The sequence below is a fragment of the Mixia osmundae genome (genome assembly GCF_000708205.1).
Source record: "Mixia osmundae IAM 14324 unplaced genomic scaffold scaffold_5, whole genome shotgun sequence".
Taxonomy (NCBI): domain Eukaryota; kingdom Fungi; phylum Basidiomycota; class Mixiomycetes; order Mixiales; family Mixiaceae; genus Mixia; species Mixia osmundae.
This window is the reverse complement of record NW_014575559.1, coordinates 1,029,900-1,054,670: the sequence shown is the minus strand read 5'-3', so window position 1 is coordinate 1,054,670 and position 24,771 is coordinate 1,029,900. Positions and strand designations below refer to the sequence as shown.

Below are 24,771 nucleotides of genomic sequence, written 5' to 3'. Positions count from 1 at the left end.
ATTATCCAGCATGTAGACGAGCTCAGCTAGCTTGCCGCTTTCTGGCCTTCCGGTCGCTTGAACTCCGGCGGATCTTGACTACCGCCCGACTTGATCGCTGCCTCGGAATCTGAAGCAAGCTTCTCGCTCCATCCTGCTCGCGCTCCCTCAACGCGCTGATGATTTTCGACTGCCCTCCTTACCTGGTATATGATCGAGAGAGCTCTTGGTCTCGCCTCTGAGCTGTTTCTGTTCGTCCGAGCATCAGTGACCGCGTAGCTCGACATCGGAGACTCACTTGTTTCTCCTCCTCCACTTCCTTGGGATCGTCCGAGTGCCCGTGCGTACCGGGTACGAACCTACGTTGCGACAATCTTATTGAGCATGCCAAGCTAGGCCATGCAGGTCAAACTGACCTAGTTGCAGAGCTCGTAAATGGCCGAGTGTAAGCTGCGAGTGAGCCGCTCCTCCGCGCCAAGTTGGACAATGCCATCTTGTCCTGCGCTTCAGCCCGGTATGAGCGAGTGTTACTTCAGAACAAAGCTCAAGCGACGCACTGTAAGCCAATAGCAATCCTCGGATTATTCGAGATTTCAGTTTCCGATGATGCGCGCATCGATGCATTTCGATTGACACCCATCAGACCATGCTCCAGCTAGCGCTGAGCACTCTATGCACGTCGACCTTCGCAAAGCTGTATCAGTGCTTTGAGGCCGAGCGTGATGGCGCCTTGGAGCTCGTCAGTGATCATGAGAGCGACGTGCTCGCTCGTGAGTGCCACAGTGAGTCCGAGACCGCGGACGGCATCTAGAGTCAATGTACGAGGCTTTGCTCGTAATTTGACTTGGAAAGCAATACACGTTAGCTCGCCCGGTTGTCGAGACAGGCGAACGGAGATGAACATGTTCGGCCAGATCATATCCTGTCGCAAGTAGGGTAATGCGCCAATGGATACGCAGATAGACTGCGTCAGCACCTGATATGACAGAGCACGCGCATGGAGCTGGTGCTGCAAACAGAGCGTTGTCGCGCGTAGTCTGCATTGCTCGTAGATGCTCGCCAGGTGATCGAGTGCTAGCGTCTCCCGTGCTTCGTCATCGTTGTATTGCGCAGCTTGGAGCACCCGCCTGATGCCAGTAGAGATCTCTCGCTCAATGGATACCGGTCGGGTTTGCAGCAGACGATACTCTGGCTGCTCATCGCATGCGATCGATAGTAGATAGTCGGCGAGATCTGGCAGAGCAATGAGAACGGTCTCGCACCCACTACGTCCGGAGATGTCATGATCTGCTAGTAGATCTCTCTTTAGCTGAGGCTACATGGGCAGTAAAACATCACTCGCCTGAAGGGTCAAGCAACGAACCAGGCTGCTTGTGCCAGTCGAGGCAGTCAATGGCACCTTCGACAGCTAGCCGACGCGATCTTGCAATGACACTCCGTATCGTTTTGACGTTGGCTAAAGACTCGGCTGTAAGCGTTCTAGCATCCGAAGCGATATAGGTACGTAATCGAACCGGCACGTCTCCTTGTGCTCGCAGATGCACCCTGCCGGATTGCTGATCGACCGAAACAAGCAAGATCGCGCTACCAGCTAGCTTGATATGCAAAGCTGGACGGTCGTCTTCTATCCGGTCATCTGCAACGTCTTCGCCGAGCTCCCTCATGATCTGACGCAGTATCATGCGAGCATGGTGTAAGGTGGCTACTTTCAACAGATCGTCGACACCTTTGCCATCGAGCACTTCGAGAGCGGTCAAGGGGATGACGGTCGGGCCATCGGGCCGCCATTCTGTCCTGAGCAGCGAGGCAAGTCGAGGCGCATCTGGCGAGCGCAAATGTTTCCGCAGCCGACTTGTAGCAGTCGGTGACGGATTACTGTCGACGCTCAGTATGATAGACGAATGAGAAATCTCTTTCTTGCTGTCCCGTGCATTTGAATGATCCCTATTGCACCACGCGTAAGCGGTGCTGCGCGAGGCGGGCCCAATTGACCTACCGCCAATACTCCAGCACGAGCTGCTGACGGTCCTGCGATAGCCTAGAAGCAAGACCGCTTCCTCGCGGCGTCCGCGATAATGCCATTGCCTGCGAGCCAGTCAGCCTGTTGAGCACGCCATGCGGCGTGGCTCACATCAGCATGCAAGACGACGAGCTTGTGACATAGCGCTGTCCGGTTGAGATATTCGAAGAGTCGTTGCAGTGCAGCTGCATCGTCTGTCGTCTCGCAATCTCGCGCTAGCTCGATATTTGTCAAATCGACCAGATCATCTTTTGCTTTGCCCTTGGCTTGAAGGGGTATAGCTATGCCAGATCGCTTAGCTTTCTGCTTCTTGGCAGGTTCTGAAGCTTACGTTCGCCCGAGCTGTTGTAGACGTCATACAGCCATCTTACATCGAGAACGTACCACCGCTGCTCCTCACCGTCTTGATCGATGTCCTCATCGTCTGCGGTGTTCTCTCTGGCCTCGTTCAAATTTATCGGGCCGAGAGTGAGCACGACTTCGAACAACCCGGCTACTGATAGAGTGACCTTGCCGTCGTCTAGCTTGTCGACACGCATGCCGTCGGGTATCTCTGTCGCCACGGCTAGGCGGTATCTAATCTTGCGCGTCATCCTCTCCATCACCGAGAGCACAGTTTGATCGTCTAGGTACTCTGCCTCTGCGTACGCCTGAAAACAAAGTCAGCCAAGGCTACGCAGAAGCATGGATGAACTGACAGAGATGGCTTTGGGCAAGCGTCGATAGCTTCCCGTCGTCAGGAGATCTATCGCAGTCGTAAGATCATACTTTCGCACTCTGTTGAGAACTGAATGAGCGCAAACGAAGTTATGAACTCGTTAGGCCGACCTTGCAGCAATAGATTCGTCTTCTATGAGAGTAGTCAGGATTTGATCTGTCCGTTTAAACTCGTAGCCAAAGTCTTGCAGGAATGCAATCACATTCTGTCAGACTGCCACATCAGATCGAGCTCCCAGGAGATACAGTGCCCGTACAATGGCGCGCTGAAGGCCGTCGGTATGCTCTGACCATCGCAGGAGGACGAGCAATTTGATGAGCTGCTGCCGCGCAGACAGGACGAACTCGATGATCGCTCTCGGCCGCGCTCTGGCATCTTTGCTCGGCAGCCTGCGCTATGATCAGTCGACCGGACATCGTCAAGTCGCAGCACGAACACTTCGACGAGGTTCTGAAGATCTTTGAAGACATGTGTAGCCATGCCTTCCATCAGACGACCGAGATAGCACAGATCCTCTCCGACGATGGGCAACTCGGCCGTAGGATCGCGCGTCATAGGCGTATCTTCCTCTTGCTTAGATGTGAGCTCTGATGACGGTCCAGCTACCGCCATTGCATCCGTTCCATTCGCTGAGACGGGATGCGCAGGTATTGCTGACTTCGGCTGAGGGCCGCTGATAGCCTTGCTCGCGCTCGGTGGCGTAGTCGCTTTGACAGGCACGGCATTGGAGCCTTCCTGAGCCAGTGCTGCTGGCGCATGGCCATTGAGCGATCCCGCCATTGTCGGCTGAGGCGAGCCGTGAGGCTACAGAGCAGCCTACGCTGCACTGCGAGTGACTTTCGCGCCAAAGACTGCAGCACAGGGTCGCCAGTCCGCGTCAGAGTCTCGCTGGAGCCCTTGCTGACCGCATCATGGCTCTCACTGCCGCCAGCATCGTCTCTTCGAAACCGCCGTGCCACGTCGCCGCGAGGGACAAGATCAGACGTTGGTCCAGCCAGGCTGAGCATGGTCGATCACCGATCGCGCTAAGTCAATGTCGAGCCGACCTGCAGGGCTTGCAGAGCAGCTTTTCGCTCGGTCTGCCAACGCCAATGAGCCATGGCAGTCCAGAGACGCTTCTCTGTCATCGAAACAAGACGATCACGAGCGCTACTGGGCGTCTCCGTGGGTCTGCTTGGCTTTGTCCTGCTGTTGTCGAGTCATCAAGGCCATCACGAACACGATGAATTGCAAGAAGCGACAGATAGCACCGCTAGCCCGTCTCAAGCCTGGCATGAGGTGATCAAGTCCACATGGCGCAAAGAATGGATCAACCTCGAGTCGTACTACTCGTATACGACCGGACGTGACGTCGCGCCTGCAAGCTCCTACGACCCTAGATTAGCGACCGGCGAACGACCGTGCGATCCTTTTGCACAAGAAGGCTATCTTGATTACAGACTAGACGCAAACGAGAATGTGTCCTGGGTACCGCATGATGAACGCTGCTTGCCGTCACTGGATTGGCCGAGATTGCTGGCAGTGGGTGACCCGTGGATCGATCCTGGTCTGGACCAAGAGCGGAAAGACAAGCTTGCTACACCCACACCAGATACACTAGAAGCTCGCGCAAGCTTAGAATGGCTTAGAGGTAGAACCATCTTCATCCAAGGCGACAGCGTGGACCGCAACGCACTAGAATCCTTTGCCTTCCTGACGAGGAGGCCGTTTCAGCAAATGTCATACTTTACACGCGCACCAGCAAACCTAGACCCAGCCATGTCGAATATCACCGCCAAGAGCACGCGGGGTATACCCCGCATGCTCGAATTCCAAGCGCTCGATTTTCGTATTTTGTTCAACTTCTTCTATGGGTATGCACAGATCTGCAATGAACAAAGCCAGGCTCACGTCTGTACAGGCTCGATGATCAGGGTAGACATAGCAATGCAGGCGACTTCCACCCACCATCTCTCTACGAAGACCGCGTCGATGAACTCATGAAGCCTTTCATCGATATCTATACCAATGGAAAAGGTCCGGACATGATCAGATTCCACTCAGGCAGTAAGTCATCGCTGGTGCTCTGACATGCCCTACTGAGATCGGTACAGTGTGGGACCTTGTGGCCGTGCCCAGCCTGCCATTTGGAGACACAGCACACAAGGATGCAAGGTTCGACGAGCAACATAGACCACTGCATCCAGACCAGATCGACTGGTATACCCGACGCTACATGTCAGCCTTGCGCAAGCTTAGAGACACTTGGCCGACCATACCCATTCGGACACGATTGCTTCATCGGATTGGCGGCGAAAAGATGCGCAGCCTCGACAAATCTGATCTGTGAGCCGCACTGGATCCTTCGAGACCCACTTGCGCTGACACACACGTGCAGGAGGGTACAAAACATGAACCAGATCGCGAGGTATGCGGCAAAGGAGATGGAGATGCCATACCTCGACCTCGAGGATATCCTCACAGGCTATCACACGGGTGAGATGCACCCTGGCCTCTACCCCGCCAATGCTCTCATCGCACAGAGCACAATCCAGAGCGCATTTGTAGACTTTACTGGTGTATGACACTCCCGTGGCAGGTAGATAAGCAGTGATCATTAATCATTTGATGGAGCAAGAACGACGCGACTGTCGCGTCATCGAGTTGCTCGCTCAAGCGATTGAACGACGGTCGAGTTGACTTGCCTATGGAGCAGTTCGGAGTGCCTAGCAAGGCATTGCTGGCCTTTGGACTTGCCCAGTATGTGAGCGCACACAGCGCGCAGGCTGGCGAGGCGCATCTGAGCCGATCACAGCTCTCTCCGAGCTCAGAGTCTCCCGCGCCTTCATCCTCGCCTACACGCTCTCGTACAGGACTAGCGCCGCCATCTACAGCAGTCAAATTAGCACATCATGCACTCAGCATGCGCGATCAGCTCGCTTCTGCCGTTGATTGGGTCAGAGCAGCTATCGAACAGAGACCGTCTTTCTTGCTTGAACCCAGCTTGCCTCCTCCCGCTGGCATCCCGACTACACAGAAGGGCAAAGAGAGAGCGACCGACGAGAACAAGAGACCAGTGTACGAGTACATTGTGCCCTATCTCGTCCAAATCGTCCTCGCGTTACCAGAGAGCGAATTCGAGCACTCTGAGCATTTCGTCGAGCCTGTCCTACCTCGTACGACCACGAAGCCTCGAAAGCGGATGAGCATGTCACCGAGGAAGCCTGGTCTGCGATCGCCGCGGAGCTCACGATCGCCGCGCTCGCCAAACAAGGACGAACTCGCAACGCCAGAGTCATCCATCGTACGCTCGGCAGAGAACGCTTTGTCGACTCTGCTGATCAAGCTGCACACTGGCGAGATCTTGCGGTCGAAAAGTTATACGGCCAAGCCAGATGTTGCTCACAATCTCCAAAGACTAGCGGTGGCCATGCTCCATCATCTCGTTCGGCCAGATCCGCTAGAGTCAGCCAGCACGTCCGCGGCTACTGCGCTGCCACAGACACATCAGTTTTGGTCGAGTCATATAGCTGACGAAGACGACGAAGTAGCACGGCTGCTGATCAAAACGCCTGAAGCTGCTCTGCGCGTATTTACGTTAGTCTATCGATCGCTGCACCGTTTAGCTCGTCAACAGCGCACAGCCATGCAGATTCCACGCACGCAGACAACGCTATCTATTTCTGCGAGGACAGCGGACCAATACCTGGACAATGCGCTCTCTCGCCTCGTTGCTGATGCAGAGCATGCTGCTCTTGCGAATGGCAATGCGATACCTTTCGATGCTCTCTTGCCCGTCTACCTCGCTCGCTTGCGGCTTGAGCCTATCATTCGGACATCCGTTGCGCACAAGGGCAGATGCCTGACTGCTGCGACAGAGTTAGCTCTCGTCATGCTTGACCATTGTTTGAACAGCCAGGCATTGGAGCCTCATCCTACTCAGGTCTTACTAGACGTCGTCATCATGCTCTGTCAGATCGTGTCTAGCGAGGCTCCCAACGCCATGACTGCCGATAGATTGGCGACGCAACAAGTCATTGCGGAATATGTCAGCACGAATGCCACACAGCTCTTTGCATTCTGGCCCGACGTCGAGTTCGACGAAAAGACGCTTAACATCTTGGTATGTATTCACATCGTCCTTACAAGTGGCAGCTGATCCGTAAAGGCAGAGTGTGCAGATCTTATTGTTTGCATGGCCAATACAAGCCAAAGTGCTTGCTTTTGCTCTGCTCAGTTCAGACCAGTTGCAAGCCTTGCAGACGCTGCTCATGCAGCTACCGAGCTCAATAATCACGATCAAACAGCACAAGATGGTCGGAGAGGCCTATAGACGTATCGCTACCGTCAATGTCGATCGAAAGCGCAAGCGGGATATAGACGTTAATGAGGATTTGACCGAGGCAGGCGCAGGACCAGCGCTAGCAGAGATGCTGAAAGATCTTAACGCGGCCAAAGAGAATTCAGTCCGCATAGATTGGCCCCGCTGGCGACAGGCCCTTTGCCGGCTGAGCCGCCCAGAAGACGTCTGTCTTGCCTGCACCAAGGGCGAGTCAAGAGTGCCGCATGAATCCGACCGTGATGCTGGCGTATGGGCACTGGCAGTGAAAGCCTTCGAGGAGGCTTACGAGTGCGCAACGACTTCGTCGCAACGCGTCAATGTACTACGCTTGCTCCGGCACTTTCTGACACATGCCCCACCGACTGTTGCTGCTTGCGATCTCAAGCGAAGTGGTCTGGGCAGACTGCTGATCGCCAACGCTGCCTCTGAAGATGCCCGCATTGCGCTCGCCGTGCTTCCCTGCCTGTGTTCGGTGGCAAAAGCGCACGCTTTGGCCGATCCTTCTTCGCTCTCGCCATTGATCGCTCGTATCCACCAGATCCTGTCGCAACCTCAGGCGCAAAGTCAGATGGCCGGTATCGTCCTCATTAGAACGATAGCGGTTCATCTCAAGGATGATCCGCTGCATCGTTTACTGCTACTGGCTCTCAGCAAGATAGCGAGCCCGAATGTCATGGTCGAAGCCTTTGCTATCGACGCTGTCACATCCATTGCAGCAGCCCACGACGTGACGCTGTACAAATTGTTGCAGCCCATAATCAAAGAAGCATGTCAAACCTTCATGCAATCAGCTCAGCAGATGCCTGAACGAATCACGACGCTTGCAGATCTGCTGTCTATCTCGCGGGCTAATTTCCTGAAGCTCACTGCTAAAGCGACGTTGCCCGTCTTGGTGCTGCGTGGTCATCAGCAGACCGCGTTGTCCGTTGCAGCAGCATGTGGTCAAGACCTTAGCACGTGCTGCATTGCTTACCTGGCGGCCATACTTGGCTATCTATATTTACAGCCGCCTAGTGAAGCCCGCAAAGCTCAGAGCACGCTCGTCAATTGGATCAATTCAGGTCAACAAACGATCAGCGTCGATAGACTGATACACGAAGTGACCGATCTGCACGCGGTACTATCCGAGCTGCTCGTCGAGCTCGGTCACGAAGACTCAAGCAGGCGAGCGGCCGCGCGTAATGCACTGCTGCGCATCGACCGGGCCTTGCATCATAGCTCTCGCTCGTACGAGCCATCACTTGCTGCTCTCTTGACGCCTCATATGCTCGCCATATTGACGCTGGTCAATAGCACATTGCAGGACAAGAGCACCTCGTTGCACCGGCGTAGGATGATCACAGGACTGGGCATCGCTTGCGCAGAATTAGGAGCAAGCATGGCGACGATAACGCCTCAGATCATGGCGACGCTACACAGCTGTCTGCGACTACCCTACATGGCCAATGTGACCCTCTCGACGTGGCTGCAATTCTCTCGGAACCTCGAGATGAGCGAGATTGCGCCTTTCGTCGGGCCTATGGCCGCTGCCTTTGTTCGTCTTTGGCCAGATCTTGACGCCGCATCTCGTCAAACCATCCGAAGCATATTTGAGCACATCATCGGGCTACAGGAGCATGAACGTGTCGCACTGGAAGGCTTGCCGGACCTGTCAGCACTGCCCGAACTTTCAGATGTTGTTGCCCGGCTAGACTCAGACCGCGACGACCGGGATCTCGATGTGCGGCTGAGGAACCTACTACCGCGCGTCACCAGCGAGAACGACTCGGTGTCACTGATTGCTGCCCGAGAGCTACGCATGCTGCTCGTTGAATCGCATCAGAGTCTCGTCAGTATGACTACAGGCAGCTCCTTTGCCACTCAATTGGGCAACGTCATGCACGCGCTTCTTACGGCGGCAACTCGCGCAAGCGAAGACAGGCTCGAGACGCGCAATCTCGTCTATGACTGCATTGGGATCATCGGCGCAATTGATCCTGATCGCTTCGAGATGCCTTCGCAAGAGCGTAGCTTTGCCTTGCTCGATAATTTTGCAGATACAGACGAGTCTGCCGAGTTTGCTATCTACCTCATCGAGAAGGTCTTGGTCAGCGCCTTCAAGTCTACGAATGATACAAGACATCAGCAAGCTCTCGCTTTTGCTTTGCAAGAGCTCCTTCGTTTCTGCGGCTTCACCGTCGGCTTGCTCGATGCAGCATCTGAAGCGGCTAGACAGATCACGAGCAAGACGCGCAGCAGATGGGCGGCACTGTCCAAGCCAATCGTTGAGATTGTCGGACCTATGCTGGGCTCACGCTTTACTGTCCAGCTGCGTGCCTCTCCGCTCGCAACGTATCCGATCTATGCAGCTGAGAGCACTTTTCGCGACTGGCTTGCCGCTTGGACACTCAATCTGATCGAGCGTGCACCGGGTACAACTGCGAAACGCGTCTTCTCGCCTTTCAGCGTGACCGTCAGAGATCAGGATATTGCTGTGATATCACAGCTGCTGCCATACGTCCTTCTCCACGCTCTTATCTCTGGCACCGACCGACTCCGCGAAGACGTACGCATCGAGGTCGAAGCCATCCTGGAAGACCAAGTCACGCCTTCATTGCGGCTTTCGCCCGAATCGCGCGCTCTTTGTGCGCAGGCGATATTCTCGCAGATGGATCATCTCAGCGATTGGCTCCGTCGCAAGCGCGAGACGGTACAGAAACTCAAGCGAGCCGTTCGCAAAACGAAGCGAGACGCCGATGCAGATGCGCTCAAGCGCGGCGAAGAGGCTCTACACAAAGTAGAGGGCTTCTTGGGGCAGATCCCGCAAGAGCTCACCGCCAGAGCTGCATTTCAATGCAAATCCTACGCCAGATCTCTGCTCAACTTTGAGAAATGTATTGTGCAAATGGGGGAGCAGAAGAAGAGTCCGGCAGAGATTCAGCCTTACTATGAGCGGCTGCACCAAATTTATGCCGATCTCGACGAGCCAGATGGCATGGAGGGCATTTCTACCAAGATCTTGTCGCCTTCTGTATCGCATCAGATACGCGAGCATGAAAGTACTGGCCGCTGGACGGCAGCGCAATCTTGCTGGGAAGTTGAGCTTCAGATTCATCCGAATCAGCTCGACTCGCATCTAGGCTTGCTAAAATGCTTGCGTAATCTCGGGCACTATGGTGGGTCGTCGCCTGACACTTTATCTTGCACAAAGTGGCTGACAGACGTCATCAGATTCTATGCGAACCCATATCGTTGGCGTGCTGCATGCCGAGCCACAGTGGAAAGAAGCTTTGGCGCCTTATGAAATCGAAGCAGCGCGCATCTTGGCGGATTGGAAGCACCTGGAAACAGTACTCAAGCAGACCCACAAGCTCGACGATGCCAGTGGCGCGACAGAGGTGCACGACGGACTCGAAATTTCCAGCGAAACGCCCGAGGTCGTCTTCGCCCGAGTCATACATTCGCTACGCACAGACAGCTCTGCAAATATCGAGCGTACAGTCTCTCGCGCTCGAGCAAGCTTGGGCGCACCAATTGCGGCTTCTGGGGCAGTCTCTTACCGGCGAGCGTACGATTCGATCGTCCACCTGCACATCTTGACGGAGATCCAAAGCATCTACGAGGCTTTCCAGTTGGGCGACGCTGAAGGTATGGCCGAGTTACAGCCTCTACTCGAGCAGCGTTTAGAGTCTGCGGCGACATCCTTCCGCTTCAGAGAGTCGATCCTGAACATGCGCCGTTCCGCGCTCAAGCTCCAGTGAGTGCAAAGCACGCTCTCAGATCAGATCGATCGTTACTGAACTCAAATGCGCAGGCTTGATGAGCATACTACGCCAATTTTGGGAGAGCTGTGGCTCGCAACATCGAAGAATGCTCGCCTTGCGGGACACACCCAGACAGCTTACAGTGCCGTGCTACAAGCAGGGCAGATCGGCGCGCCCATGACGTTCCTACAAGGCGCAAAGCTTCTCAGATGGAACGACCAGACTCAGCGGGCTATACAAGAGCTCGATCGTCATCTTGGACCTCTGATCGCTCAACAAATGCCCAACGGCACAGTCGCTGCTCTACAGCCAGCTTCGGGCAACGGCTGTAGCAGCCTCATGCTAGCCAAGGTCTGTTGCCGTCATGCTCAGCCTTGATCGGCTGATCGTATCGCAGGCTGCTTTGCGTCGCGCGCGTTGGATGCACGAAGCCGAGCGGTTTGAGCATAACGAGGTTGTCGAGCGCTACTTCGAGGCAATCAGACTTCAGACAGAGTAAGCCGAACGGTCTTTCAGAGCGGCGTCAGCTCATGACGCACGAGCAGCTGGGAGAGTCCTTATTATCATCTCGGTCACTACTACGACGAATACGTCGAAACGACGCCCGCAGATCGCAATGGCAAGAAGGCCGAGTGAGCTTGGTTGCCTGGAGATGCGCTGCGCTCACGGGAAGAATGACAGAACGCTCAAGAATCATCTCGCTACACTCAAGAACTTCAGCCAGGCGCTCTTGCACGGCTCGAAGTATATCTACCAGGCGATGCCTCGAATGCTCACACTTTGGCTCGACGTTGGCGATGACAAGCTGTTGCTCCTCAAGCGTCGGCCTGGTGAAAAGGTTACCCAAGAGGTGTCGGAAGTACACAGCTGCTTTCTCAAGATGAACCGTCATATCGAGAAAGCCATTGCCAAGCTGCCGGCTTACTTCTGGTTCACTGTCTTTCCTCAGGTCGTCTCCCGCATCCTACACGTAAACGAAACGTTATACCAGAATCTGGAACGTATCATGGTCACCGTGTTGAAGGCTTACCCTCATCAAGCGCTATGGACGATGATCTCGGCAGCCAAGTCAACGTCACTGAAGCGAGCGGCACGGTGTGTCGCTGTCTTTGAGCGAGTCAAGTCATCTACTGCGCAAAGCTCAAGGTCGCAAGCGACGGCGCGCCTGATTGACGAAGCCGACCGGCTGGTTGATCAAATGCTTATGCTCTGCAACCATCCTGTCAAGACGACGGACACGATAAGCATGACCAAGACTTTCCCAGGCTTATACCGATGCCTGCCGTCGAATGTCATGATTCCATTGCAGGAGCTGATGACTGTCACTCTGCCAGCCAACGTCTCCGAGCGAATCTCACATCGGCCATTTCCTGCTCATCTGGTCACAATGCGCAGTAAGTCTGGCTCGTTGCGTCCAATTGATAAGCTGATCGGACATGTGCAGAGTTTCTGGACGAGGTCGAGATCATGGCCTCGCTACAGAAGCCGCGCAAGATTGCTATACAAGGCGATGACGGCAGAGTCTACAGCTTTCTGTGCAAGCCAAAGGATGATCTTCGCAAAGACGCCCGGTTGATGGACTTTAACTCGATGATCAATAAGCTACTCAAGAAGGACAGCGAGGCGCGCAAGCGAAGACTGTGTGCGTACCTGAACATGCATTGCGACGAGCGCTGACGTTGCAGCGATCTAGACATCAGGACGTATGCAGTCGTACCCATCAATGAGGAGTGCGGCCTGATCGAATGGGTGCCTCACACTGTCGGATTGCGTGGAATCCTCACAAAACTCTACGAGGCGCGCGGTATATTATGCTGGGTGAGCTCGCTCGTGGCTAGATCTGAGCAAGCTGACCGAATCCATCTTGCAGAGCCCACAGCTCAAATCAGTCTTTGACACGATCAGAGACGACCCTTCACGTTCTGCCACACGGTTGCGCGACGAAGTCTTGAGCCAGTTCCCGCCTGTCTTCCACGACTGGTTTCTGGGCACCTTTCCAGAACCAACGAGCTGGCTACAGGCTCGAATGGCGTACAGCAGGACCGCGGCAGTCATGTCGATGGTAGGCTTCGTGCTCGGGTCAGTCATGCACCCTCACGCGTCACTGTCGCCCTGGCTGACCCATTCTGTACAGTCTTGGCGATCGACACGGCGAAAACATCTTGTTCGATAGTCATACTGGCGACACCGTGCACGTCGACTTCAACTGTCTCTTCGACAAGGGCAGAACATTTGAAGTCGGCGAGCGCGTGCCTTTCCGACTGACTCACAACATCGTCGATGGTCTCGGCGTCACTGGCATAGAAGGTATGCCGACCACAAGCCAGTGATGCTGTAGCTGACGTGGTCCATTTAGGCGCCTTTCGACGAGCATCGGAAGTGACGATGCGGGTCCTGCGCACGAACAAAGACTCGCTCATGAGCGTTCTCGAAGCATTCATTCACGATCCCCTTGTCGAGTGGACGAGCTCACACAAAGCTCGCAAGGCTGGCAACGCAGAAGAGACAGAAGATCCACGAATGAAGCTTGCTCGCAAGTCGCTCGAGCCTATCGCGCGCAAGCTCAAGGGTCTCCAGCTGACGAGCGCGCCGAGCAACAACGAGCGAGTCGCCACGCCTGAGAACCAAGTCGAATCGCTCATCCGGGAAGCTACGAGTCTGAGGAACCTTAGTCAGATGTACGTAGGTTGGGCATGCTTCTTCTAGAGCCCTTTCTTTGTGCTCGGCGGGCGCCCATGCATACGCGGATATCTATCTTTGTAATATATCCGTCGCGCATAGGAAGTCGCACTCTCGCTTTCTTTCCCTTAGCAGAGAGCCTGGGGACGAGATGATGGCGTACCCTACGATCACAGAGCACCACTGTGGTACTGGTCGGATTGCGGGATGTGGGGTGCATGTAGATCAGAATAGCATAGAAGTGCATACTGTATTTGTCTCGTTGTCTGGGTCTAGTTTTGCTGGTGCGCATGTAAAGTATGACATTTGTTGGAACGGCCTCCTCGTCAGAAAGGCAAAGGATTCTAGTGCGTTGCGGTCCACGCTGTCGCCTTGGATGAAGGTGGTTCTACCTCTGAGCCATTCTGAGCTTGCGCGAGCTTCTAGTGTATCTGGTGTGGGTGTAGCAAGCTTGTCTTTCCGCTCTTGGTCCAGACCAGGGTCGATCCACGGGTCACCCACTGCCAGCAATCTCGGCCAATCCAGTGCTCAATAGGAGTGCATGTGCGTAGAAGGACATCGAGTCTTGCTTTATCTGATCCAGGGGATCATGACCATCATGACCATGCTCTGGAGCGATCTGCTCGTTTGTGAGCAAGGACAGTCTGCTTGGCAGAGCAAACATAGCCCTGATCGACAGGTCGTCCGCCTATGTTGCCGGCTTCGACTGTGAAGGATGTCAGTGTGCCGTCAGCCTTGTGTGAAAGGCGGATGGTAGCATCTGAATCCGGTCCAGCAACTGCAATCCGATTCACGTCAACGTAGGTGATTGGGCAGATGGAAGATGCCCACAGTACCAATCAGACCGTCGAGCGTCCTCGACACCGCCATGAGCGATCTAAGCCGCACCGCACTCGAACCTGTCATTATCATCATCGCAGCTAAGCAGGGCGCCATAGTAGTATCGTCCGATAAGCCTGTTAGCTTCTGCTGCATATGCAGAGCTGAAGCGTACGCTGAATCCCAGGCCAGCTGGAAAGTGAAGTGTGCTTGGTTGAAGTCACTAGTATCGCCAGGATACATGTCGTACTTGGCCGTGAGAGCCTTGCCGCTGGCATATCCTTCCTGCTTGACATTCATAGGCGAGCCCAGTGCTCCGGGCGCAAGCAAAGCCAAGACCATTGGTATAACCACGTCGAAGCGCACCTTGCTTGTAGGTTCGAAGCGAAGCGTTGAATTCGTCTGGCAAGCAGCGAAGGCGACTGGATCACGAGGGAAAGTAAATGGGAGATGATGCGGAGATTAGTGAGACATCCGTAACCTCACTCAGCGTTGCAACGCGATGATGCAAATGTAGCGGTGCTGACGAGGGCTGATTGCGGCTGAGTTCGAGTTGGTTGACAATCCCAAAAGGGTTATCGCGGGCAGTGAATCGTCATAGCGATAACTCGGCTGCCCTGACAGAGCTTTCTGCATCGTCGTTCATCGATCTAAAGCAACAGACCGCAAGCAAAGCAATACTGCAAATACGATGATCGCATCCAAGTACATCCTCGCTTTCGCCGCTGTCCTCGTCATGGCTACTGCTGTAAAGGCGGGTCAATTTGTTGGTCTTTCTCCCGTTGCCGTGCGCTCCGAGCTGACGAAGCCTGGCGCAGGAAGATCCTTCGGACGGTGATTGTAGCACATATCACAACGCACAGGATTGCGAAGACAATGTGTGTTGCTCGAAGCGAGTATGCAGACCCTGCTGACCCGCTACAAGCTTTGCTTCTGGCGCCAAGTGGGCTCGATTTGCATCCCTGTATGAGCAAGCCAGCTGGGATAGGTCATACAATGCAACCGGGTCGATCCAATGCAAGCGTGATCTGCGCAGGCAGCCCGTCTTCGCTGAACAGAGAAGAGGGTCTCAGTGAAGTCTGAAGCGGTTGAGGTCTGCGTGCGTGCGGCCCGTGTGATCGATTGATCAACTAACTGATTTTCGTGAGACGCGCGCAGCAGCAGCAGCAGCCACCAGGCAGATTTCCCCACCTCTGACATCGAGGCAGCCAGATCCCGCATTGGCTCACGTCTTCTCTCCACAATGGACAATACCCGTCTATGATCATGCGTACCCGGCTCCCCGTCCGAGGATCTGACACGGAAGCCGCTCTGCTCTCGACAACCTTGTCTTGCCAATGTGCGGTCGCACTCTGTTCTCCGTCTGAGCATATGACATGGAGGGTCGCGACAACATCACCACCTCTCCGCATTCTCCCAGACATCTACCTACACCAACAAAGCCCAGACCAGACAAGCAACATATCCTCTGAATACTCTCGATGCGCTTGACCGCCCTCGTCCGTCTCAACTTCACGTCATCGCGCGTATTGTCCGCTAAAGACGCTTAGACCAAGCTGCAGCTTGTTCGACTGCCCGCCGAACGAGTCATGGCGATGCTCGGGTGACTGCAACCTGAGCGGGCGTTAGATTGACATCGCGCATCGCGCCCGCCATCTTTTCGTCGGGCAAACGATGACACTCCTGTTGCCAAGGCTCCTTGCGTTCGGTTGTCACGCATCCGCTCTTTCGGTCCTGAGCAAATCCGCTAGTCCAACAAGTCTGCAAATAAGATGCACTTCATCAAACTCGCCTCAATGCTGTTCACCCTGCTCACTACAGCAGTCCTGTCCTCGCCTGTCGGCCCTCAAGTGGGCGGCGTGGTCACGGGCGGCATCACCGTCAACCCCCAATATTACATGGTCCTGATCTCGCGCCGCAACGATTACAAACCAAGCTTCACCTTTCAGCTCGCTTACAACTCAGTGTAAGCTCCCGATCAGCGGATAGACGACGTACTGATGAGCCTTTTCTCAGCCAATCGTACTACGGCGCCTTGCTCGTTTGCAACAACGACATCAGTACAGACACATGCGGTGCAGGGTACATCGCACATGGCGGTGTGGGCGATGCTCGATGGTCGGACTGGTTCTGTGAGCATATCGGCTCCTCACAGCAGTCCTTATTGACTTGGCGAAAATCGTAGTTACGGGAAGTTATTACGAGGTGACTGTTCGCCTTGCACACAAAGCCGACGGCACAATGACCGGCTGGACGCTCAAGAGCGGCACTGCAAACAGCCACTACCTCGTCTACGCGTATGTCTTCTTCATCAAAAAGATTGGTCGTCCACACGATTATGCAGAACAATCGAGAACCTGCAATCTCATACATTCGTTCCATATGTCAGCTAGATATAGGCTCGACGTGTCTCTGCCTCAATGCAGCGTCGTCGCAACGCCTTTGAGGAAGCGACTGGCCTCTCGCATCAGTCATGACAAAACAGCATGAGGCGACGCTCCTGTCGCATCTCACATGAAACTTGCGCTCCGTTGTCACGCATCTGCGCTTTTCTGATCCCTCTGATCTGAGCAAGTCCGCTTGTCCGACATATCTACAAGATGGGCTTCGCCACCTTCGTTTCGATGCTTGCTGCTCTGATCACTACAGTAGTACTCTCTTCGCCCGTCGGCCCTCAAGTTGGCGTCGTCACGGGCGGCATAAATGTCTTCCCTCAATACTACATGTCGCTCGCTGAGAACCGTGACTTCTACCGATCACATTTTACCTTTCAGCTTGCCTACAACTCAGCGTGCGCTGTTCATCTGGACTTGTGATTGATGTTGTTGACCTTTGTTCAGCCAAGCTTTCTACGGCGCCTTGCTCGTTTGCAATAACGACGAGAAAACCTTCACGTGCGGTGGCGGTCCCGTCGCACATGGAGGTGCGGGCGACGATCGATGGTCGGATTGGTTCTGTAGGCTTTCTTGCCTTACCAAAGCAGCTCAGGTTGATACGACGCATATCGCAGTCACGGGAACTTTCTACGAGGTCACCGTTCGCCTCACGCACAAAGCCGACGGTACCATAATCGGCTGGACGCTCAAGGGCGGCGATGAGGCCAGCCGCTTCATCGCATACGCGTATGTGCTTGTCGTCAAGCAGGTCGCCGTTCTCACGTGCCTGCAGATCGCTCGAGAACCTGCAAACTCATGCGACTATCCCATACATCTGATCCAACCGCTTGACGTGTCTTTCCCGATGCATTGTTGCAAGCGATTGAGTAGCGACTCACGTGTTGCGCCTATCATACTCAAGCAGAACATGACAGCACTCCTTTGGGGCCCATATGATTCTCTTGCGCCCTGCGGACCCACTGCCGACGCTGTCTCGCCGCTTCAAAGCCGCTTGCCAATCAATTGATCTCACGATGGGCGCTTCATCATGCTTGTGTCCACGATCATGTCTCGATAGCGATTTTGATCTGAGACAGCATGACAACTGTTGCGGCATCGCGCCGGCTTTCGTTGAGCCGGCAACGGCGCTACAGTTGCTATGCCTACTTGCGTCCCGGCATTGCGCTGCCTTGCTTCCTCTCATCTGAGCAAAATCGCTGGTCCAATCAGTCTGCAATCAAGATGCGCTTCACCATGCTCGTCTCGATGCTCTCCACCCTGCTCGCCTCGGTGGTCCTCTCTTCGCCTCTGGTCCCTCAAGCGACTGGCGTCGTCACGGACGGCAAGATTGTCGCCGCTCAATACCACATGATGCTCGGCGAGAATCGTGAGGGCCATAGGACCCAATTTACCTTTCAGCTCGCCTACAACGCAGCGTACGTGGCTAGGTCTATGCGTGTGAGATGGACTGATGACCTTTGTTCAGCCAATCGTACTACGGCGCTTTGCTTGTTTGCAATAACGACAGCGTACTGTACACTTGCGGTGCAGGGTACGTCGCACATGGAGGCGTGGGCGATGCTCGATGGTCCGATTGGGTCTGTAAGCATATCGAAGCTGCCGTAGTAATCTAGACTGACTCGGCGTACATCGTAGTCACCTCATTTTTTCCCTATAACGTGACTGTTCGTCTTTTCCACAAGGCTGACGGTACCATCACCGGCTGGACGGTCGAGAGCGGTACGATGTTTGGCCACCTCATCGAATTCAGGTATGTGCTTGTCGTCAAACAAGATTGCCGTTCTCACGATCATGTAGATCGCTCGAGAACCTGCAAACTCATGCAACCATCCAGTACATCGAGTAGGGCGGCTCGATGCCCGCGCGCCAGAGGCTTGACGTAGTAGCCTCTGATTGCATCGCTTCACTGCATCATCACGCGACTGATTTTTCGGTCTCACTCAATATGTGACAACGCCTCTGCTACGCTTCACTCGAACTCCTTGCTCGGCTGTTACGCTACCGGCGCTCCGTTGCTGTGCCAAAGTCGCTCTTGGACTGATTTCTCAACATGCGCTTCCATATGCTTGCATCGATGTTCCTCAACCTTCTCATTTTAGCAGTGCTATGCTCGCCTATCGGTGCCGATGAAGTAGGCGTGGTCACAAGCGGCATACGCGGCTCCCCAGAGTATCACATGGCGCTGGCTGACCCCGACGCTTACTGGCATTCGTGAATCACCTGTCAACTCGGCTGGGATCCTGCGTATGCTGCGTTTCAGCACATACTTTGACCGGCATCTGAAGTTTGGCAGTCAATTGTACTATGGCGCCTTGATGGTATGCCGAAACGATGTCAAGCGAACGACGTGCGGTGGAGCTTGTCTTGCTCACGGAGGTATCGGAGATGCTCGTTGGTCGGACCGGTGCTGTATACCTGCTGTCTCGCTTCAATAGACTGCCGACTGACGCTCGGATGACAGTCTTTGGTACGTTCTTCGATATCAAGGCCCGCCTGTCACACAGAGCCATGGGACCATGACCGGCTGGACGATCAAAAGCAGCGGCCTTGGTCCTCACTACATTGATGATTGGTATGAGCCGTCAACAGTACAGCTTCACCGTCTCTGAGTCAAATTCAGCTCGATTGCAAACCTCCAGAGCCACATGTTCATACCATACGTCCGTAACGAACGCAAGGTATAATGCGCCTTTCGAATGCATCGGCTGCAGATTCAGGATGCTGTACCGCGTTGGGAGAGGCGAATGCGTGCCAGGGCCGCTTGACTTCCTCGCAAAGTGCCGACTATTACTACCACTGCAGATGACGTGCGCCAGTCCACATTATCAGTCGGCACACCGAGTCATCAAAAGATGCTGGTGCTCGCTGCATCACCGAAGACCTGTAGTTATGGTAGGCCAAAGTCTGACCCGTGTCGAGGACTCCTTTCTCAGATCCTCGAAGGTCTTATCTACAGACCTGGTCGTGAAGATTCACTCTCTTCTTCGCAACAGCCAAACTACCGCCCAACTTGCCTTATTGCCCAGACCAATCGAACAAAATGCGCTTCTTCGGCATTGTATCGGCCCTCTTTGCTCTCTCCTCAGCCGTCACATGCTCTCCCGTCAAGCTGGAATCGACTGGAATTATCACCGGTAGCAAGGGTGTTCATCCCGAGTACCTCATGTGGCTTTCGGACATCGGTTACAAATGGCAAACTCACTTTACTTTCCAACTCGCTTACAACCCTGTGTACGTATGATTGACGCTGGAGATATTTGCACTCATGGACCAGCAGTGACTGCTACTATGGCGCTTTGACGGTTTGCGTGAACAAATATCCGGACCTTGTATGCAGTGCCGGCTACATGTCCCATGGTGGCACAGGCGACAACCGCTTCTCGGAGTGGCACTGTAAGCTTGCTCACCTTCACAAGGGAGCAGCTTCGGATTGAGCCAAATTTTACAGTCAAAGGTGACTTTTACGACGTCACCGTGCGCCTCGTCCACAAGGCAGATGGCGAAGTGACCAGCTGGACGATCGAGCACGGTGCTCTGGGCAACCACAACATCAAATACGTGTAAGTCGTCTTTGTCATGCAGACTGCCGTACTGACATGGCGCAGATCGCTCACAAATCTCCAGTCGCATATCGTTATACCGTACTTCGACTAATGATGCGATGCTAGCTCGTAGCTCAATGCATAGACCAGTGCCCATACCGAGCACTGCTGTTGCTCGATGGCTGGTGTTGGCATGCGCTCATCGGACTGACAGGCTCGGTGTTCAGCGTGGCGAAAGCTCAAGCGCGCGTCATGGGCATGCGCGATCATGCATACTGTACCGATACTTTCCTAAAGCTGCATCAACTCGTGCAGGGAATGTCCGCATGAGTCTGAAGATTCGTAAGGGATCTGTCGAAGCATGAGCAATGAATCCTGCTCGACAGAGACATCGTACTGGTAGTAAATGATGCCGTACTCCAACATGCCGTCCTTGATCGAGTAGCTAGTAATCGTACCATCTCCCTTGTGCCAAAGGCGAACGTAGACAATGAAGCCTGTTCCCTTGACTGCCTCCCGTTTGGTCAGTCAATATTACGCGGCAAACGCCAGAAGGCTCACACTCCCAGTACGACCAGCGGTCATCACCTACACCGCCATGGTTGAGATAGGCAGCGCCACATGTGCCCGACTTGAAGTCGTTGATGCACACGGTAAGCGCGCCGTAGTATGAGTTCCTGGAAGTGTCATCAGGTTTGTGGACACAAAGCGTCTGCAGATCTGAAGCGCACAAAGTGTTGTAAGCCAGCTGAAAGGTGAAGCCAACCGAGAAGTGACGATTGGGTGATTCGAGGGTCATGTAGTACTCGGGGTAAACGCCTCTGCCACCAGTGACGATCCCCGTTTCGACGGGCGAGCAATTGACCGTCGACGCGAAGAACGGCAGGAACATCGGAAGGACGGCGAGAAAGCGCATGTTGACGATGAGTCCGTAAAGGTAGTTCTCGCTGGATGAAGTAGCGGTATGACGACCGCCTGAGCCTCGGGTACAGATCCGCGACAGGGGCGTTGCTACGCGCTGATGCACCAAGTACCTCAAAAGGCAGCTCGAGGAGTCTAGCGGCATGTTGTCGGGGAGGAGCCAGACGTAATGTCCGACTGTACTGTTCTAGGCGCAATGCGCGCTAGCCTTTGCGCAGAGTAAGGCCTTCGCGATCGTGACATCCGTGATGGCTGACTCCACAATGCATCGATGATCAGAGCACGTACACGCTGCATCAAGGGAGGTAAGGAATCGGCGTGTGGCTCTGAACATTCGTAAGTGCCCTGCGTGGATGTGAGCGATGTATACTTGCTTTGGCAAGCAAGCCGCACATGTTTTGAATGTATCGGCCGTGCAAGGAGCCTCTTTGAAGCGTCCAACCGGTCATCGTGCCATCGGCCTTGTGCAACAGGTGGGCATTGAGATCGTAAAAGGGTCCAAAGACTGAATGGCGCCAAGCTGTCAGTTTGGATAGACAAACAAGTGTGTGTGTGTGACTTGCACCGCCAATCTGACCAGCGAGCATCACCAGTGCCACCATGACCGAGGTACACTGCGCCGCACGTAGATCCTTTGACATCGTTGTTGCAGAGCATCAATGCGCCGTAGTACGATTGCCTTTCGAAGCAGTCAGTGCATGCGATCATGCTTCAGTGTAGCGTACGCAGGGTCAAAGGCAAGTTCGAAGGTGAATCCAGTTGGCCATACGCCAGCATAGCCAGAAAGGGACATGTAATATTGCGGGCTTCCAGCTGCAGCAATCCGAACGTCACCCGTCGACTTTGCTACCGGCGAGCAGCAGACACTTGTGAAGCCCATAATCAAAACAGTCGAGGCAAAATTGACGATGCGCATCTCCGTCCGGCGTATTGCGTGTTACCGAGGCGCGATGCAGCTGACTGCCTGCCCAAGCGCGCAGTAAAGAGATGACAAAGCTTTGGGATATAAGGAAGTCGCGTGCTGCTTCGTGACAAGACCGTCGCGAAGGAGGCTTTGTGGAAGTCAAAGATGCATTGAGTGAGGTCGGACGAGCACTTTGAGCAGTTGATGGATCGGTTTCTCGAGTCGAGAAGCTTCCCGAGATGCTTTGACAGTGGACGACTCGCGGTAGCTGTCGCTGACATGCACTGACATGCTGAGCGCAGACGATGACTGATGACTTTTGAAGGAAAAATCAGTTCATGGGGGCATATTAAGCGATGACTTTGTCAGTCTGCCTCGCGGCTTTGCCTGATCGAATGCATGACGCGATAAGATAAATCTAGATCTGCACCCTCGCGATACCCGGATTGCCAGCGACTTGCTGAGCATCACGCGGCCAGAATGCGCCGCAATGTCGGCATCTCGTCACTGCAGCGACACACTGACTCGCTGACATCCTATACAAGCTTGTCAAGCGACATCACAGCAGCCCAGACAGACATCCTTTCAGCCCAATTGAGTACCTTTCAGTCGACTCTACGCAACTTTGCAACTCAGCATCGAGCAAAGATTCTCTCGGATCCCGTCTTCCGACAGCACTTTAGCGAGATGTGTGCACAGCTGGGCGTGGATCCGTTGGGCGCACCCGTACCTGCTTCCGGTCGTTCGCGTACTGCTGGTATCTGGGATATGCTAGGAATTAGCGACTGGACGTACGCATTGGCTGTACAGATTGTCGACGTCTGTTTGGCCAGTAGAGACCGTAACGGTGGTCTCATCGAGCTATCTGAGCTCATGCGCGGCATTGCCAAGCTCAGAACGGGCGCAGAACCTGCCATCGCCGCGGCGCCAAGTGCCAATGGCGATGATTCGAGCATATGGGGTAGATGGACTCGCAAAGTCACCCATGCCTCGCCCTCCCCGACGGCGATGATCACAGAATCCGATATCATCAGAGCGTTGCGCGTGCTCGAGCCGCTAGGTACAGGCTACCACCTCTTGACGATTGGCGATAGAAAGCTCGTTCGCTCACGCCCAGCCGAATTCAACACGGATGCCATCAAGCTCGTCGAGATTGCTTCTCTTTCTGGCAACGGATTCGTGTCTCATGCGTTCCTGGAGAGCCAAGCACGCTGGACGCCTCAAAAGGTCGAATCTGCCCTCGAGACGGCCCTCATGATCGATGGACTCGTCTGGATTGACACTCAGACTGACGACGGTCGTCCTCTGTACTGGGTTGCTGCGCTTTTCGATTCCGAAGCATCAAGCGTTTAGAGTCCGACTGCGAGAGCATCCTGTCGTCATCGCGACAACCTTGCGCGTCGTGTCAGACACATAGCACGCAACTTTGGCTCGAGATCATGCTGCTTCAGATGCATCGCAGCCTCGTTCGCGCACTCGTGCTGCTCTCCGCTTGCTTCATCACTGGTCAAGCACTGCCTGTGAACCAAGAAGCTGCATTCGTCAAAGGAACAACTCATTACGTCCTCAGCCTTCATGGCGATAACGACAGCGGAGCACATGTCGAGTTCGCTCTCGCTTTCGACCCTGTGTATGCCAGGAGCGAAAGTATGGGCAGCCGGGCTGACGGGACAAGCAGTGGGAAGTACTATGGCGCTCTGATGTTCGACTTTGACAACTCGCTCCAAGGTGGTGCTCGACCAGACCAGCACGGCCAGATCTCGGCTGTATCGTACTACTCCGACTGGACATGTCAGCACATTCCTGTTCTGACCGAGATAGCAAGCTCATCAGCTCGTGCAGTCTTTACAGCCGCTGCCTCTGGACCTTACTCTGCGTCTCTGCGTCTCTATCACAGCAAGACAGGTCAGCCGGTTCATCTTACATAGAAATGCAGTTGATTGTGTCAGCAGGCGTGATCGACTCGTGGCATTTCTTTGGAGCAAACAGCAATGTTCAAGGCAACCCGGTCACCAGCTCGTGAGTACGATCGGCCTGATGCGACTGCGCTGATTTGCTTGCATACAGTGCCCTGACTTACAAAGACAACAACGCTATCATCCCTCAAGTCTAGCGCACCTCATGGCTGCAAGAAGGCGCAGATCACATGACTCAGCTACAGTCTAGTCTCGCTTTTCAGTCGAGAGGAGCGTTAAGCTGGCCTTCGATGGTGACGGCAGATACTGGCTTCAATAGCGCTGCAATCATCGATCTCTTGATTGCAATGGACGAGTCAGCTGATCATAGCACGAGAAAGCGGACTGCCGAGACCCAAGTCGCGATGACAGATCGCCCTGTGAGCAAGCGCGTCCTCCCTTGCAATCTTTGCTACGGACTCGGCAACAGGTGCTGAAATTTTGTAACGCGCAAAGATCAGTGTCGCAGACATTGATCAGACCCTACGAGGCACTGCACAATGCAATGTGACCACGAAGCGACAGAGATTGCGCTTCACCATCCGCCAAAGCTACCCAGGGAAGGGATGCAGCCATGACCGAGCCAAAGACAGCCCTGAAAGTGGTCAGATACGCGATCAATACGTAGTGTCATGAGAGATCTACATTATTGGCGCAGACCTCTGCTGACTTCGTGTCGCAAGGACCATCGGGTGGGGTATCCTACCAGCCACCTCATCAGCGAGCTGAGCAAGCTGAACCGACACGCGCAGAGCCGTACAGCGAACGAGCTAC

At 54.5% G+C, this 24,771-nt stretch overlaps 11 protein-coding genes across 11 annotated transcripts; 5 read left to right on the top strand and 6 right to left on the bottom strand.

Annotated features, from left to right (window-relative positions):
* Window positions 1–26: 26 nt before the first annotated feature.
* On the bottom strand, window positions 27–603 carry L969DRAFT_94743 (uncharacterized protein; the record flags this gene model as incomplete). Its single annotated transcript, XM_014712773.1, has 5 exons — window positions 27–133; window positions 183–228; window positions 278–338; window positions 396–483; window positions 537–603. 5 exons carry the CDS (start codon window positions 601–603, stop codon window positions 27–29), a joined length of 369 nt encoding a protein of 122 aa, XP_014568259.1.
* L969DRAFT_87695 (uncharacterized protein) lies at window positions 541–3,677 on the bottom strand. Its single transcript, XM_014712772.1, has 9 exons — window positions 3,154–3,677; window positions 2,974–3,106; window positions 2,828–2,922; window positions 2,698–2,776; window positions 2,331–2,649; window positions 2,111–2,280; window positions 1,976–2,064; window positions 1,322–1,923; window positions 541–1,266 (listed from the first exon to the last, which is right to left on the bottom strand). Exons 1-9 carry the CDS (start codon window positions 3,495–3,497, stop codon window positions 650–652), a joined length of 2,448 nt encoding a protein of 815 aa, XP_014568258.1. The 5' UTR covers window positions 3,498–3,677; the 3' UTR covers window positions 541–649.
* A 138-nt stretch (window positions 3,678–3,815) lies between these two features.
* L969DRAFT_48924 (uncharacterized protein) lies at window positions 3,816–13,487 on the top strand (the record flags this gene model as incomplete). Its single annotated transcript, XM_014712771.1, has 16 exons — window positions 3,816–4,570; window positions 4,618–4,763; window positions 4,811–5,042; window positions 5,095–5,275; window positions 5,413–6,819; window positions 6,869–10,193; window positions 10,249–10,774; window positions 10,832–11,132; window positions 11,179–11,276; window positions 11,327–11,413; window positions 11,463–12,175; window positions 12,226–12,423; window positions 12,475–12,599; window positions 12,652–12,860; window positions 12,916–13,088; window positions 13,138–13,487. The coding sequence occupies 16 exons, from the start codon at window positions 3,816–3,818 to the stop codon at window positions 13,485–13,487; spliced, it is 8,826 nt and encodes a 2,941-aa protein (XP_014568257.1).
* Window positions 13,488–14,178: 691 nt separating this feature from the next.
* Window positions 14,179–14,621, bottom strand: L969DRAFT_94740 (uncharacterized protein; the record flags this gene model as incomplete). The annotated part of the gene is made up of 2 exons (XM_014712770.1): window positions 14,179–14,238; window positions 14,292–14,621. 2 exons carry the CDS (start codon window positions 14,619–14,621, stop codon window positions 14,179–14,181), a joined length of 390 nt encoding a protein of 129 aa, XP_014568256.1.
* A 344-nt stretch (window positions 14,622–14,965) lies between these two features.
* Window positions 14,966–15,801, bottom strand: L969DRAFT_463369 (uncharacterized protein). Its single transcript, XM_014712769.1, has one exon. The coding sequence runs from the start codon at window positions 15,648–15,650 to the stop codon at window positions 15,198–15,200; it is 453 nt and encodes a 150-aa protein (XP_014568255.1). The 5' UTR covers window positions 15,651–15,801; the 3' UTR covers window positions 14,966–15,197.
* Window positions 15,802–16,051: 250 nt separating this feature from the next.
* On the top strand, window positions 16,052–17,574 carry L969DRAFT_623312 (uncharacterized protein; the record flags this gene model as incomplete). The annotated part of the gene is made up of 7 exons (XM_014712768.1): window positions 16,052–16,245; window positions 16,296–16,411; window positions 16,465–16,576; window positions 16,855–17,070; window positions 17,120–17,235; window positions 17,290–17,401; window positions 17,448–17,574. 7 exons carry the CDS (start codon window positions 16,052–16,054, stop codon window positions 17,491–17,493), a joined length of 912 nt encoding a protein of 303 aa, XP_014568254.1. The 3' UTR covers window positions 17,494–17,574.
* A 322-nt stretch (window positions 17,575–17,896) lies between these two features.
* On the top strand, window positions 17,897–18,521 carry L969DRAFT_94738 (uncharacterized protein; the record flags this gene model as incomplete). The annotated part of the gene is made up of 4 exons (XM_014712767.1): window positions 17,897–18,090; window positions 18,141–18,256; window positions 18,311–18,425; window positions 18,473–18,521. 4 exons carry the CDS (start codon window positions 17,897–17,899, stop codon window positions 18,519–18,521), a joined length of 474 nt encoding a protein of 157 aa, XP_014568253.1.
* A 485-nt stretch (window positions 18,522–19,006) lies between these two features.
* L969DRAFT_94737 (uncharacterized protein) lies at window positions 19,007–20,329 on the top strand (the record flags this gene model as incomplete). Its single annotated transcript, XM_014712766.1, has 9 exons — window positions 19,007–19,084; window positions 19,180–19,247; window positions 19,296–19,339; window positions 19,478–19,567; window positions 19,619–19,733; window positions 19,814–19,906; window positions 19,953–20,068; window positions 20,124–20,235; window positions 20,281–20,329. 9 exons carry the CDS (start codon window positions 19,007–19,009, stop codon window positions 20,327–20,329), a joined length of 765 nt encoding a protein of 254 aa, XP_014568252.1.
* A 179-nt stretch (window positions 20,330–20,508) lies between these two features.
* L969DRAFT_94736 (uncharacterized protein) lies at window positions 20,509–21,283 on the bottom strand (the record flags this gene model as incomplete). Its single annotated transcript, XM_014712765.1, has 3 exons — window positions 20,509–20,726; window positions 20,779–20,894; window positions 20,949–21,283. The coding sequence occupies 3 exons, from the start codon at window positions 21,281–21,283 to the stop codon at window positions 20,509–20,511; spliced, it is 669 nt and encodes a 222-aa protein (XP_014568251.1).
* A 151-nt stretch (window positions 21,284–21,434) lies between these two features.
* Window positions 21,435–22,054, bottom strand: L969DRAFT_94735 (uncharacterized protein; the record flags this gene model as incomplete). The annotated part of the gene is made up of 4 exons (XM_014712764.1): window positions 21,435–21,483; window positions 21,532–21,643; window positions 21,702–21,817; window positions 21,864–22,054. 4 exons carry the CDS (start codon window positions 22,052–22,054, stop codon window positions 21,435–21,437), a joined length of 468 nt encoding a protein of 155 aa, XP_014568250.1.
* A 468-nt stretch (window positions 22,055–22,522) lies between these two features.
* On the top strand, window positions 22,523–24,155 carry L969DRAFT_94734 (uncharacterized protein; the record flags this gene model as incomplete). The annotated part of the gene is made up of 6 exons (XM_014712763.1): window positions 22,523–23,389; window positions 23,452–23,672; window positions 23,721–23,833; window positions 23,885–23,947; window positions 23,995–24,061; window positions 24,110–24,155. The coding sequence occupies 6 exons, from the start codon at window positions 22,523–22,525 to the stop codon at window positions 24,153–24,155; spliced, it is 1,377 nt and encodes a 458-aa protein (XP_014568249.1).
* Window positions 24,156–24,771: the final 616 nt, after the last annotated feature.